Source organism: Eschrichtius robustus, chromosome 14, assembly GCF_028021215.1.
Source record: "Eschrichtius robustus isolate mEscRob2 chromosome 14, mEscRob2.pri, whole genome shotgun sequence".
Classification (NCBI taxonomy): domain Eukaryota; kingdom Metazoa; phylum Chordata; class Mammalia; order Artiodactyla; family Eschrichtiidae; genus Eschrichtius; species Eschrichtius robustus.
In genome coordinates, this window is record NC_090837.1 from 17319673 (window position 1) to 17333140 (window position 13468).

At 49.8% G+C, this 13468-nt stretch overlaps 1 protein-coding gene across 1 annotated transcript; it reads left to right on the forward strand.

Moving 5' to 3' along the window:
• The first annotated feature begins 201 nt into the window (after window positions 1-201).
• On the forward strand, window positions 202-12499 carry UNC119B (unc-119 lipid binding chaperone B). The gene is made up of 5 exons (XM_068562979.1): window positions 202-468; window positions 3005-3118; window positions 6605-6734; window positions 6863-7035; window positions 8948-12499. The coding sequence occupies exons 1-5, from the start codon at window positions 225-227 to the stop codon at window positions 9058-9060; spliced, it is 774 nt and encodes a 257-aa protein (XP_068419080.1). The 5' UTR covers window positions 202-224; the 3' UTR covers window positions 9061-12499.
• Window positions 12500-13468: the final 969 nt, after the last annotated feature.

Below are 13468 nucleotides of genomic sequence, written 5' to 3' on the forward strand. Positions count from 1 at the left end.
GGAAAGTCATTTCACTGTACGGAATATTTTTTTAGACATCTGGGGTGACCTCGGGGGCCTGATGGAGAATCTGGAGTGCTAAGGTGCCAGCCACCTGGCTGGACCAACGCTGGCGGGAGGGCGCTAGCGACGCGGCCCGCAGGTCCCGCCCACACAGGCCCGGCCCCGCCCCCGCTCTCCATAGTTACGGCTGCGGAGGCGGCGGCCATCTTGGCGGCGGAGCGATGAGCGGGTCGAATTCTAAGGCTGCGGCCGTGGGGTCGGCGGCTGGGCCCGGCGGGCTGGTGACTGGCAAGGAGGAGAAGAAGAAGGCTGGCGGCGGCGTCCTGAACAGGCTTAAGGCGCGGCGGCAGGCGCCCCACCGCGCGGCCGACGACGGCATCGGGGCAGCGGTTACGGAGCAGGAGCTGCTGGCTCTGGACACCATCCGGCCCGAGCACGTCCTGCGCCTCAGCCGGGTCACGGAGAGTAAGTGCGGGGCCGGCCGCGCCCTCCCCTCGCGCCGGTCCCCGGGCCCCTTGTAGCCTTAAGCGGAGCCGGCCGCTTGCCGCTCGGCCGGCCCAGAGTGTCCACCCAGGCGCCCCCGGCCGGCCGGGCCGCGCTGCCCACACTCACCTAGACCTGGTCGGGAGGGTTTCTCCTGGGGCTTGACTGCCCTCCTCTGAGTCCGGCCACGCCAGGCTTCCCTGTGGCCCGTCCCCGCTGAGCCCTCAGGCCCGGCCGTTCTCCTCCTCAGCTGTATCTGTTTGGGTGAAGACCCGCCTTGGCTTAACCGGATCCTCCTGACCCTGGGAAGTGGGCCGCTGCCCACCAGCTATCAGTGAAGTTCCTGCCCAGCTAGGCCCCCTCAACCTGTCTACAGCCAGCTTCTGCCGCCCTCTGCCAGCCCAGACCCCTACCCTAGCTGCTTTCTCTGCCTTTCCCTCCCCTCCGGCCCCTGAGAGCCCCGCCCCCTTTCCAGCCTGCCTTGGCCCCCTACCTCTTTGGGCCCCTAGCGTTGCCCCTTTGTGTGCAGGTGGGCTCCTCCTTCCTCAAATACATTGCCGTGGCATTTCGTGCCGCATTAAAAAAAATATTAATAAAGTTTCAGTTCACGAACAAAACCAAAATGTGAATCCTGCTTTTGACACTTGTTCCAGTGAATTAAGAATATGTCGGGGTGTCAGAGATGCATTTCTTGCATAAAATGCAACCGTCCTACACCTTTTCATTGATAGTATGAGGGGTGGGGAGAAATATATAGCTCACCCCCTGTCCTGGTTTTCCTCTTTTCTGTTCTCTTCCAGGCCAACCCCTGACTTGATGCCCTTTTTCTTGCTGCTGTTTGCCCCTAAGAGTTTGCAGTCAGTTGGTTAGACCCTGCTTGCCCAGCCGGCCCTGTCCTCCAGACTTCTAACGTTGAAGCACCAGCACTCCCTTGATGGATGAAAGGCCGCCGTCCTATTATCTGCTGAATTGCTTTAGTCGGCAGCCCAGGGGTGCTCAGGTGTCCCTCAGGGAGATGGAGGCCGTCCCAGTGATTTGAGAATGACAGTTTGGGGGGATAGGCCTTGGTCCAGCCTGTATGAAAGGGAATTCCCATCTCCTAAAGTAGCTTTGAGTCTGGGTATTTTCATATCCCCATTTTCCATCACTTTTTGGGTTGGGACTGTCCTTTGCACGCCTGAGTATATCTTTAGAAGGTCTTGCTATTCTGTTTCATAGAAACACTGTGAAAAAGCTGCTTCTGTTCTGACCCAGATTTCATTTGGGGCTCTGAAGGTACGGAAATGCTCACCACCTCACCTTTCTCACCCCATGCTTTCTCCTGATACCAAACGTGAATTAGGCCACTCTAATGCCTGGCCCTAAGCGGCATTCTAGGAGAGCACTCAGGTCCTGTGTAGGAACTTGAGCTTGGTGCCATTGCTCAAACACACCTCAGCAGCTTATTGGAGAAAGTCACAAGTCAGCTTGGTGACCTCTGGATTTTTTACTCGTCTTAAAATCTGTTCCGTTCAGCAAGTTATTTATTGAGTCCCCTCTAAAGGTGCAGAACCAATCTCAGCACTTTTGGGAGTTACAGAATAATCAGTAGCTCTCAAGTTTGCCATCTTATTGGAGAGTGAGCTTGTAAAACATGAAACAACTAACACAAGCAGGCAGTATAAGATAAAGTGCCAAAGTGAGTTGTGGAGAAGATGCTCTCAGGAGTCATGATAGAAAGAAATCAATGAAATTGTCTTTGATCAGTACTGTTTTGATTAGTTGATCAGGTTTTTGGGGGCTCTACTTCACTTTGGCCTCACGCCCTCCACAGCAGATCTGTCCTGCTGCCTGGGTAGGTATGGCCCACCACCTGGTTTTGTGCAGCCCACAAGCTAAGAGTGGTTTTTACCTTTTCAAATGGTTGGAAAAAAAAAAAAAAGTCTTGGGACACATGGTTATATAAAATTTGTGTTTCGTGTCTATAGATAGTTTTATTAGAATACAGCCACGCCATTCATTTCCATGTTTGTGGCTGCCTTTGTGCTACAGCGACAGAGTAGTTGTGATAGTGACTGTGTGGCCTCAAAGCCTAAATTATTCATCATCTGACCCTTTACAGAAAAAGTTTGCTGATCCGTGCTTTGTGATACGGTCAGCAAACATGCACCATATTAGCCATTAGATCAGCATAAATGTTTTAAAATGGATTTTTAAAAAAAATTCTATCCTGTTGTGATATCCAATGAAAGGTTTATAGGCCATTTTTGAAGTGTTTCCGAAGAAATCCCCTTTTACCATCCCTATTTCTAAAGTGTTACAGTAATCTTTCATCCACACAAGCCCATGCACTTTTTTTCTTTCTTGGATCCCCTAATTCTCTCCACACAACTTTTGCTTATAACATAAAAGGAAGTTTTGCGGTGTATTTTAAGTGAATTGTGTAAGAAAAAAACCTGAGTTTGCTTCAAAACTTGAGAAAGAAATGGTAGATTTGGAGGATTATTTAACGGCATTGGTCTCTCTCTCTCATTTTCAGATTATTTATGTAAACCCGAAGACAACGTCTACAGTATTGATTTCACACGCTTCAAAATTCGAGATTTGGAGACCGGGACAGTGCTTTTTGAGATTGCCAAACCTTGTGTGTCAGGTAGGCCTTAGTATTGCAGTAGCCACTTGACAGTTGGAGCAAAAGGTCTTTCACGCTTGAGTTTTTGTGTGCCATTGCGTCCTGTGTCACAGACTCCGGCGGCCTGCTTCCAGTCGCCTCCTGAAGCCTGCCTGTGGGCCTGTTGGCTTGAAGCTCTGCTGAGAGGCTGATGTTTGTTGAGTATCTACTCTGCGCCGGTCACTGTGTCCCACATCTTTCTGTTTACATCAGTTCATGTAACCCTCACACCTCTGTGAGGGGTTATTATCCTTATTTTACAGATAAGGAAACTGAGGCCCAGAATTTCCAGGTGACTTTCCTAAGGTCCTCTGCCCTTTGATCTTACCATGTTGCCTCCACTTAGGAAAGGAATCCTTGAAATTAAACTCCAATGAGGAAGCGTACCTGAACCTTGAGTCCTGGGGACACTCTGGAAGGGTGATACGGAGGATTCCAGTCCAGACCATGAGGCACTGTCTTCTCACGCCCTTTTCTTTAAATAGTGTCTCAGATTTCCCAGTAAGTCCTAGTTTGGACTTTAATGTCCGCCATTTTCTGGGTGAACAGAAGGCCCAGACCTGTGAACTCATCTACTTGGGACCCCTTAAGGTAGCTTTGAATAGACACTTCCTGTGCTTGTGATGCAGTTCCAGGGTGATTCATTTCTGACCAGGGGACCACACGTAGGTCTTTGGAGCACATCACTGGAAATGGAGCACCCCCTGGAGTTAGTTACTAGAACACCAGCCTAGATAGTCCTTCAGAGCCTGTAAATTCGGTAAGACAGCTGTTAGTAACCCAGATAAGTCAAAATGCTTTCACGAAAAAGTCTCAGCTCAGGTTAATTATACAGCCAAGGCTAGAGCACTGGTCTCCTCACCCCACCCAGTATTCTTTTTTGAAAATTAATTAATTAATTAATTAATTAATTTTTGGGCTGCTTTGGGTCTTCGTTGCTGCACGCGGGCTTTTAGTTGCGGCGAGCGGGGGCTACTCTTCGTTGCGGTGTGCGGGCTTCTCATTGCGGTGGCTTCTCTTGTTGTGGAGCATGGGCTCTAGGCGTGCGGGCTTCAGTAGTTGTGGCACATGGGCTCAGTAGATGTGGCTCACGGGCTCTAGAGCGCAGGCTCGGTAGTTGTGGCGCACGGGCTTAGTTGCTCCGCGGCATGTGGGATCTTCCCGGACCAGTGCTCGAACCCGTGTCCCCTGCATTGGCAGGCGGGTTCTTAACCACTGCACCAGCAGGGAAGTCTCACCACCCAGTATTCTTTATGCTGTCATAATCTAGTACTGACCAGGGCGCCTAAAGGCTCAAGCGGGCTTCCCTGGTGGCGCAGTGGTTGAGAATCTGCCTGCCAGTGCAGGGGACACGGGTTCAAGCCCTGGTCTGGGAAGATCCCACATGCCGCGGAGTAACTAGGCCCGTGAGCCACAATTACTGAGCCTGCGCATCTGGAGCCTGTGCTCCGCAACAAGAGAGGCCGCGATGGTGAGAGGCCCGCGCACCGCGATGAAGAGTGGCCCCCACTCGCCACAACTAGAGAAAGCCCTCGCACAGAAACAAAGACCCAACACAGCCATAAATAAATAAATAAATAAATAAATAAATATTTAAAAAAAAAATTTAAAGGCTCAAGCTTGTGGGTACTTAAATCTTGTATTGGGAGGGTCAGGGCCAGCCAGCTTCCTGGGTCTGTGCTGTTCGTATCTCTAAGCCACAGGTCCTAGTACTTAAGATGTTCCCAGGACCCCAGGGCTACTTCAGGTGTATGGATTTGGATGAGACTGGGCTCAGAATAGTCATTTCAGTATAAAACTAAATCTCAAGAAGAAGGTCAGCTGCAGATACTGTAAAAATACCTTGATTTACAACCCATCCAGTCTTTACCTTTAAGGATCTTGATTCGCTAAGAATACGCACACACTGATTCAGTGCCCTCCTACAGCACTTGTTCTGATGAGTTCGAATCCCTGAGAAGGTTTGGTCTGATCCTTTTTGAATCCCATTGTTGGAGCCAGGGCTGTGGAGTCTCTGGCTTTGAACCCCTACTCAGTCTGGTTGCCCAGCTCCTCTTGGGCTTGTCACAGGCAGAGATGTTTGATGCTAAAAAAGACTCCTCTTTTACTGCACCTATGTTCAGCCTAGAACTGGAAAAAATACCTTTGCTGGATACTGGGTGGCTGTAGCTACTAGAGAGAGAACTAACTCCTTGTTTACATTAGAATGTTCTCTGATTCATTTTACAAATCTTTCATTCCTGGGTTCAGGAGTGGACTAGACCAGAGCCCGTCGTTACTCTTGTGGACCCTCTCTCAGGTCTCACATGTTCGTTCATGGCCCATCTGCTTCACCTTTTCCCAGGTGCTCAGAGTGTTGGGCCTGGTATGGCCTGGAATAGGCATTAGTCCAAGGAAGTGCAGTACCCCAAGGCTATAGGTCAGTGTCTTCCATTTAAATAGCAAAATTATTTCTAGGGATTTGTCTTTGCTGTGTCAGAAATTTTTGCATTCTTTGAAGGTGCCTTTTGAATAGTTTCAACTTTTATAGCCTTATTCTTTTGGTTAGCAGCAAGCACTTTAACTGGGTCAACAGCAGACCTGGTCTGTATAGCAGAGACCACGTCACGGCCACCCCGCTGGTGTTTCAGGCATCACCGTTAGGATATGGCCCAAGGCCCCAAATTATGTAAAAGGCAAACAGCTGATTGTTTAAGAACAGGCCTTGAGTCTGATGGACCCGGATTCACATCCCTGCTCCCTCCATTTACTACAGGCGTACCTCATTTTATTGTGCTTCACTTTACTGTGCTTCGCAGATATTGTGTTCTTTACAAACTGAGGGTTCGTGGCAACCTTTCACTGAATAAGTCTATTGGCTCCATTGTTTTCAACAGCATTTAAAAAAATTTTTTTTATTGAAGTATAGTTGATTTACAGTGTTGTGTTATTTTCTGGTGTACAGCAAAGTGATTCAGTTGTACATATGTATATTTTTTCAGATTCTTTTCCATTATGGTTTATTATAGGATATTGAATATAGCAGCATTATTTTTAAATTAAGCCATGTGCATTGTTATTTTTGGACATAATGCTATTGCATACTTAATGGATTATAGTAAAGTGTAAACATAACTTTTGTATACGCTGGGAAACCAAAAATTTCATGTGACTCACTTTATCATGGTGGTCTGGAACTGAACCCGCAATCTCTCTGAGGTCTGCCTATATCTGGGGGACTTTGGACACGTTAGCTAATCTGTCTTGAGTCTGAGCTTCCTGGTCTGTAAAGTGGAGATAAAATGAAGACAACACCTACAGGGCTGTTGTGAGGATCCTGTGAGGCGTGCAGCACGGGGCCTGGAATTACAGCAGGTGCTCAGTGAGTACTGGCTGCCCTGCCATGTCGGTGTCGGTGTCGGTGTCGGTACTGCTGATCGGTCGTGCTCTTTGCCGAGATGGTGATTCAGCTTCCGTGTGCTCTTGCAGACCAGGAGGAGGAGGAGGAGGAGGAGGAGGAGGAGGCGGCGGCAGGTGGAGATGTGGATGTCAGTGCGGGCCGCTTCGTCCGCTATCAGTTCACACCAGCATTTCTCCGCCTCCGCACTGTGGGCGCCACGTGAGTACCAGCATTTCCTGAAGGGAGGACGTTCTTCTGGTTCAGAGAAGAATGTTCTCCGTTGGGTTTGGGGTTGGCTTTAGAGGAGGGAGGAGGCAAAGTCAGGCTCACAGAGATTTATTTTGCAGGGTGGAGTTCACGGTGGGAGACAAACCTGTGTCAAACTTCCGGATGATTGAACGGCACTATTTCCGGGAACGCCTGCTGAAAAACTTTGACTTTGATTTCGGCTTCTGCATCCCCAGCAGTAGGAACACTTGTGAACATATCTATGAGTTTCCCCAGCTTTCTGAGGATGTCAGTACGTATCCCCTGACTTTCACAACATTCTGGATTCTTCAGGCTAGAGGAACAGACCTTGAAATGAAATCCATCTAGTCCAACGACCTCATTTGCAGAGAAATAGGGACATGATGCGTCTCTAGTCTTTTGACCTCAGGCTTCTCGTTTCCTATTGCTCCTGTCTCATGTTTCAAACTCTGACTCTGCCTGCGTGGGAGCACTGAAGGTTTTAATACAGGCCATCCCTTTTAGATGCCTGCTGCGGGGAAGAGAGTGGCTGAGGGAGATAAGAGGAGGCCCCTGACAGTCCCTGGGAGTCCAATTTGATACACGGCCAGTCATGGTTTCACTGTGTTCTAGTCACCGGCTCCTGCTCGGCACTCCTTTAGCCCTTTGCTTTTTCCCTAATCAGAACTACATGGGAAACTGGGGGCTAAGTAGAATTCTAGTCCTGAGGACCACCTCTTTCTCATTCTCTTCAGGTAGAAGGTTAATTAGATAAAACTGTTAGAGTAGATGCAGCAGGCTCTAGGAAGCTGTTAGAGGTTCTGGAGCAGAAGGAGTGGCATGAGGGCAGCAGTGTCTGAGGAAGAGTCATCCTGTAGTTCTGGGGAGGAAGAACTGGGGAAGGCACCGGAGGGAGAAGGCTGGGCCGGGGAGGAGGTGGACTGAGTGACAGAGGAAGAACAGGCTGTGTATTCCCATGGCTTCGGTCTGGCCCTCTCACATTAGCATCCCCTGTGAGGAATTAGGGAAGGTTGTTCTAGAGCAATCAGGATGTGAGTGGGATCCTGTGAGTAGTGGTGGAGTTTAGTTGGATTGTTGGGGAAGGTCTACATACACCGACCAATTTTCTCAGAATCCCAGGTCCTTAAAATTGTCATTTTCTGACAGGTATTCTTGACTGGTGCAGCAGTACTGTTCCCAGGTAAAGTGAGGATTGCTGAGAAGTGGGCAGGGCGTTGATGACCGCATCAACTGTTAGTATCCTCGTTTGAAGCCCACTCCCCAGGCTGGGCTGGAATATGTAGATACTTGTGAGAAAAGATTATATACAGTATTTCAAGTTTTTATCTAAGGCCATGTAACTTTTTCTTCTTGAAGCCAAATAAGCTAAAGGAGCGTGGGGGTCAGTACTCTGGATATGAACTAAATGACTCTGGCCTGGCTGAGTTCAAAGAACTTGAAGCAGTCAGCTCTCCTTTTGAGAACTGTGGTCAGCAGCAGCATTTCCTCCAGAGGATGCAGAATAGCCTGTGACCATTGACTCAGAACCAGCCAGAGGCAGTGACTCGCAGTTCTCTCGACTCTCCAGTTATGGTTAAAGAGGTCGGGGCAACTGCCTGAACAAACAGAAGATTTAAATCTGGATCCCAAGACAAGCTCACCCTTTGCTGGATTGTTGGCAGGTTAATACCCCGAGCCATCTCTGGAGAAGGCTCCTTGCCCTTTGTGCCCCTGCATCCGTGCGCATCTGGGATTCCTTTGTTGTCAGGGTTGCCTGCGGGACGTGAGCACAGTGAGGCGCAGCTTTCTGAATTTGGACCAGAGTGTCTAGAGGTGGGGACCAGAAGCACCAAGTCCATAGGCTGCTGTGGTGCCTGTTGGCAAACGGGCGAGCACCTCTCCCTGGGGTTCTGACGGAGCACCAGGCTGGCGATGGCCTCGGAGGGCCAGGTCCAGAGCTGGTTGCATCCTTCTGTTGAAGTGGACAGCATGCTCAGTTTGGGGGCCTCTGTGGTCCCCAGGTCTCCCCAGCTCTCAAGGCCTGGCTCCCTCTATTCTGACCTCATTATTCTGACAGTGTGTGCTCACATTTTCAGGAAGCGCTGGCTTACGAATTTTAGAGGGAATGCTAAGTTTTTTCCCACCTGGCCCATGGGGCAGACTCACACATAAGTCTTTGCTTTTTTCCTTTCCCTGACTTGCAGTTCGTCTGATGATTGAAAATCCCTATGAGACCCGTTCTGACAGCTTCTACTTTGTCGACAACAAGCTGATAATGCACAACAAGGCTGACTATGCCTATAACGGGGGCCAGTAGCTGTGGCAGGAGCGGACGGGGAGGTGCTTTGCTGTGGCCCGAGGTCCTGGTGCACGGAGGTGGTTGAAGCTGCGGTCTGTCGACACACATCTGGAACCTGGCCCCAGGAAGCCGAGGCTGGGGTGGCAGTTTCCTGTGCTCCAAGAGAGGTGCCAAGCAGTGCTGTGTTTCCTTCCCCAGTATTTTTTCTTCCTTTTTTCCCTGCCCTTTAGGTCACAGAGGTACTATAGTAAAACTTAGCATAAGGCTCCTGGAATCCAGATAAAAAAAAGAAAGTTTATTTTCATGTACTCATGGCTCCTCTGGGTTGTCCTGATGAGCCTGGGTCTCTCCAGGCACAGCCGTGCCGGGGAGAGAAGGCTCTTCTGTAGGTTCGGGGGTGCTGTGGGAAGCTGAGACTCCTCTCTCGCCTGCGGGGTCGCCATCAGCACGCTCTGACCTCAGCCTGTGCATCGTCCTAAACCAACTGGGGGGGCAGAGGGAAGGAGTGGTGCCAGGAGTTGAGGCACTGGGGTGGGCAAGGCTGCCGAACTGAAGGATCTGTCTTACGTGGGCGCCGCTTATCTGTCCGACTTGCGGATCCTCAGCTGCTCCTCCTGGGGCTCCACTGAGGTTGCAACCTGCCAGTGCCTTCCTGTTCCCCTTCCAGAGGAAAGATGAGCTTGCTCGCTTCTCCTGGCTCCTGACTTCTGAGTTTCTCCTGAAATACAGTGTGTCAGTTTTGCTCTTGGAACTGTAGTGTCTCTCGAGGCCAGAGCAGGCCGTATTGTATTTTGCTTTCTTATCTCTAGGCTTCTTGTGGGGAGCCTTTATTAAAATGTCAGTGGCGTTCCCAGCATATAGGATGTGTGGCCAGACTTCTGATAGTATCAGTCAGGCTCCCGGGGCTAATCTGGGTCATGTCGTACCTGCTTTTGTACTGAAGTAGTTCCTGGAACCATCCTGGTCGGTCGGACCTAAGGTAATGTGTATTCTGGTCCTTTGGACTGCCACTTGGAATGGTTTTGGGCGTTGGGAAAGGGGGAAATCAGCTGAGGTGGCCTATCAGAGAGACATGTTCTCAAAAAACTTCCTCACACATCCCTCAGGCCCTTGCTGGATGGACTCTCCGCGCTTCAGCTCCCTACTCTTGTCCGACTGTGTGGGCGATTTAAGTGCTCAGGCCAAACTCCTGACCCTCTGAATAGACCGTTGCTGCGGCCAGGGTTTAGCATTGCTAGAAAGGTCGCAGTAGGAAGGGCCCAGGTACGTGGTATCTGTGACCGGAGAGCTGTCTCCCTAGGTGCTTGGGAGAAAGGCCAGGTGGAGCCCGGGAGAGAAGGGCCAGCGCTTTGCCTCAGATGCTCCTGTGCTCTCACTGACCAGTGCTGCTCCCTGTTTGCATTCTAGAGCGTGAGTGGCCTTGAACCGTGGTCCAGTGCTTTGTGCCAGGCCAGAGTCTGGGCTGTGCCAGATGCTGGCAACTTCCTCACTGAGAAAACCCTGGTTAGCCCTGTGTGCTGGCACTGTACCCAACCCCCGAGGGAGGAAGAGACCGGGTTCCCTGCAGGGTGGGCTACTCATCCCCAGACCTGTGAATCCCCAAACTGGAGTCGGCTGCAAATCCAGGTGCCTTATGTGTGGCTCCATCCCATACACTGCCAGACAGACATCAGCACTGCCTCTTCACCTTCTGTTTCTCACTGGGGCTCCCTCAGCAGATTTGTGTTCATTGAGCTTCAGAATAACCCCTTCTCTCTGTGACAGAAGCCCAGTCGGGAGAGTTTTTCTACTATTTGATGTTTAATTATTATCTAGGATGTGGTTTCTGGAGCTGCCCAGAACTCTGCTGAGTAGAGTGTGTCTTGGAAATGTGTCCCAGGCAGACCACGTCTTGTAGGCTAGTGGGCTGTCTCTTACCTGCAGTGTTAGCTTTTGCTGGGAAGAGGGCCGAGGAGGCAGGCATTCTGGCTTGAATAGTGCTGTATCCTCTTCCCAAGAGCTTGCTTTAGTCTCACTGGAGGCCGTTTTGAGGCCAAGTGCTTGGTCTGTGCCCAACAGCACAGGGATTTGCGATCTTCTGCTCCTGAAGGTCTGGTGTTCTGTAGCTGGGACTCTGGATTCTTGTGTCTAGCTACTCAGGAAACCTTGAGAAGCATTACCACCCTGGGGTGTTAGCTAGGGTAAGTCTGAAATTCAAGCTTTTGTATCCGAACTGGATACAAGTCATACCTTCTCTGAAAGTAGCTGAACTCATCAGAAGTTGAATCAGGAGGCCATGTTGTTAAGGAGTCTGGGCTATTGGTAGCAGTTACCTGTGGGCAGTAAAATGGGAGGAAAAAACCTACCTGCCTGGGGAGACCGTGCCCTCTGTTCAGAGCTGGTACCTGAGAGGCAGCTCCTGAAGGGAACACATTCCAGCAGAAAGGCCCAGCTGGCACCGGGGGGCCTGCTGCCTGCACCCCTCCCTCTCGTGTCTTGTTCCTGTCCCTCTGGCCTAGGGTCTCCTGGGAGAGCGACTCTCTTTTCCTGTGGAGCCTTTGGGCTAAGATGCCGTTTTAGCTGCTGCAAAGAAGATCCTGGTTTATTTTATTCTATGTTTTAAAGAGTAAACAGAGGAAATAACTAAAAGTAGTCCTGGGATAAAGTAGGTCATCCTCTCCTCGTGTGTTAGCTCAGAGCCGTCTTGCAGGGAAAGTACTTTCCAGGGCCGTGTCGGCCTTCCTGAAGACCTCACAGTCTTTGGGCCATCCAGTTCTCAAATAGGAGCGGTGATTTGGGGGCGTTGGGGCTATGCGGAGACTGGAGAGTCTTGACGTGGCAGTAGTGGGGGAATCTTCAGCTTGTTTCTTCAGTTGAAGTGGGACTCATTTCCGGAATGGACTTAATAGGCTGTGTCTCATGTGCAGATTGGGTGAGTCTTGCCTTAGTGTGTCTTGCCACCCTCGATAGGCTCCCAGGGTACTCTCTTCTTTTTCTCTGTAAAGTCCCTTTCTTCTGGTGGCCGTTGTCACTCTGATGTCAGTGAGGTTGGGGAATGGGGACAGTTCTCAGAATCATAGCACAGACTCGTCTGTGTGTGCGGACCCCTGATGCAGAGGGTGCTGCCGTGCCTGGCGTAGGAGCCCAATCGTCAGATCACCATGTTTCTCACATTCCGCGTCACAGGACATCTTAGGTACAAGAAGGGTCTGGTGGAGGTGGATTTACCCCTTGTTGCACAAAGGATCATGTAAAGTCACTGAACTTGTGAAAGTCTATTTTTTTCCCTGTATATCTATTTTTCACAGAATGTAAGAAACGTTAATGACCTGGTCTGTCCTTCTTCCCCTTTCCCCTTCACCTGAGGTCCTCATTCCAGTTTGTATTGTCTTTGTGTCCAAAGTAAACTAGGTGACTTATTTGTATAAAATGTTATTTTGCCACAAGAGACAGTAATAAAAGAAAGATTTTCACAGTTCGCGTACCCTCTCTTGTCTCCTGACTGGGCCCCTTGGGTCACGGGGCGGGCAGGTGTGGAGTAGGGGTGGGCTCTGAGTTTCCTTCCGTGGCCTTTCTGTAAATATTGTTTTAATGAGTAGAGCTGGTTTCTAGGGTGATAAGGGCACAGTACTGAGCTTTAGGCTTGGTATTTTTTGCTTTACATTTTGATGGAGTGCTTTGAGAATTAAAAATGTATATACATGTTTTTAAAACATGTTCATTAAGGTGTGTTTTAACTATACCTCATTTAAGAGTAAATTCACCTCATTTAAGAGTACAGTTTGATGAGTTTTGACAAATGGATACATGATCACAATCATGATACAGGGCATTTCCATCACCTCAGAAAGTTCCCTCAAGTGCCTGGTGTTTGCAGCCCGTTCCCTCCCTCTATCCAGCCCCTTGCAACCATCTTCTGATTTGTGTCTCTTTCGGAAAACTTGTATACTTTTCATGTAAAACTTACAACCATGTTTAAGCTCACAAACAATACAAGTTAAAAATAAGTCTGGTTTAGATGGTCTGTGGCACCTGAAGGTCTATTGGCCTCTGCCCACAAACACCACTCACTTATTTTCCCCTTTCTCCTGCTTCTTGCTCTTTTCTTCCTGGTGCCCAGGTAGGGTGATGAAAGGTGAGGAAGCTTCGGAGCATTTGCCAACGACAGTAAAAGTACTGTGGATTTAGAGGCTTTCTTTTGAATGCAGTTCTTTTAAGTGCAAGGTAACATTTGAAAGACTTTGCCGCATCTTTTAATAGATCTCCTGCAGGAAGCAGAACAAGGTCTTGAAGGAAGACAGAACTTTTGGCGTGTGGATCAGTGGTGGGGACAGACTCCTTGCTGAGTTATGGGGGAAGAAAGGCAGCTGGAGGGACTGGGTTCCTGGGGGCGTGTGGGAGGTGTCTGGAGCCTGTGGAAGTCTGACTCACACCTGTGCCCATGCAA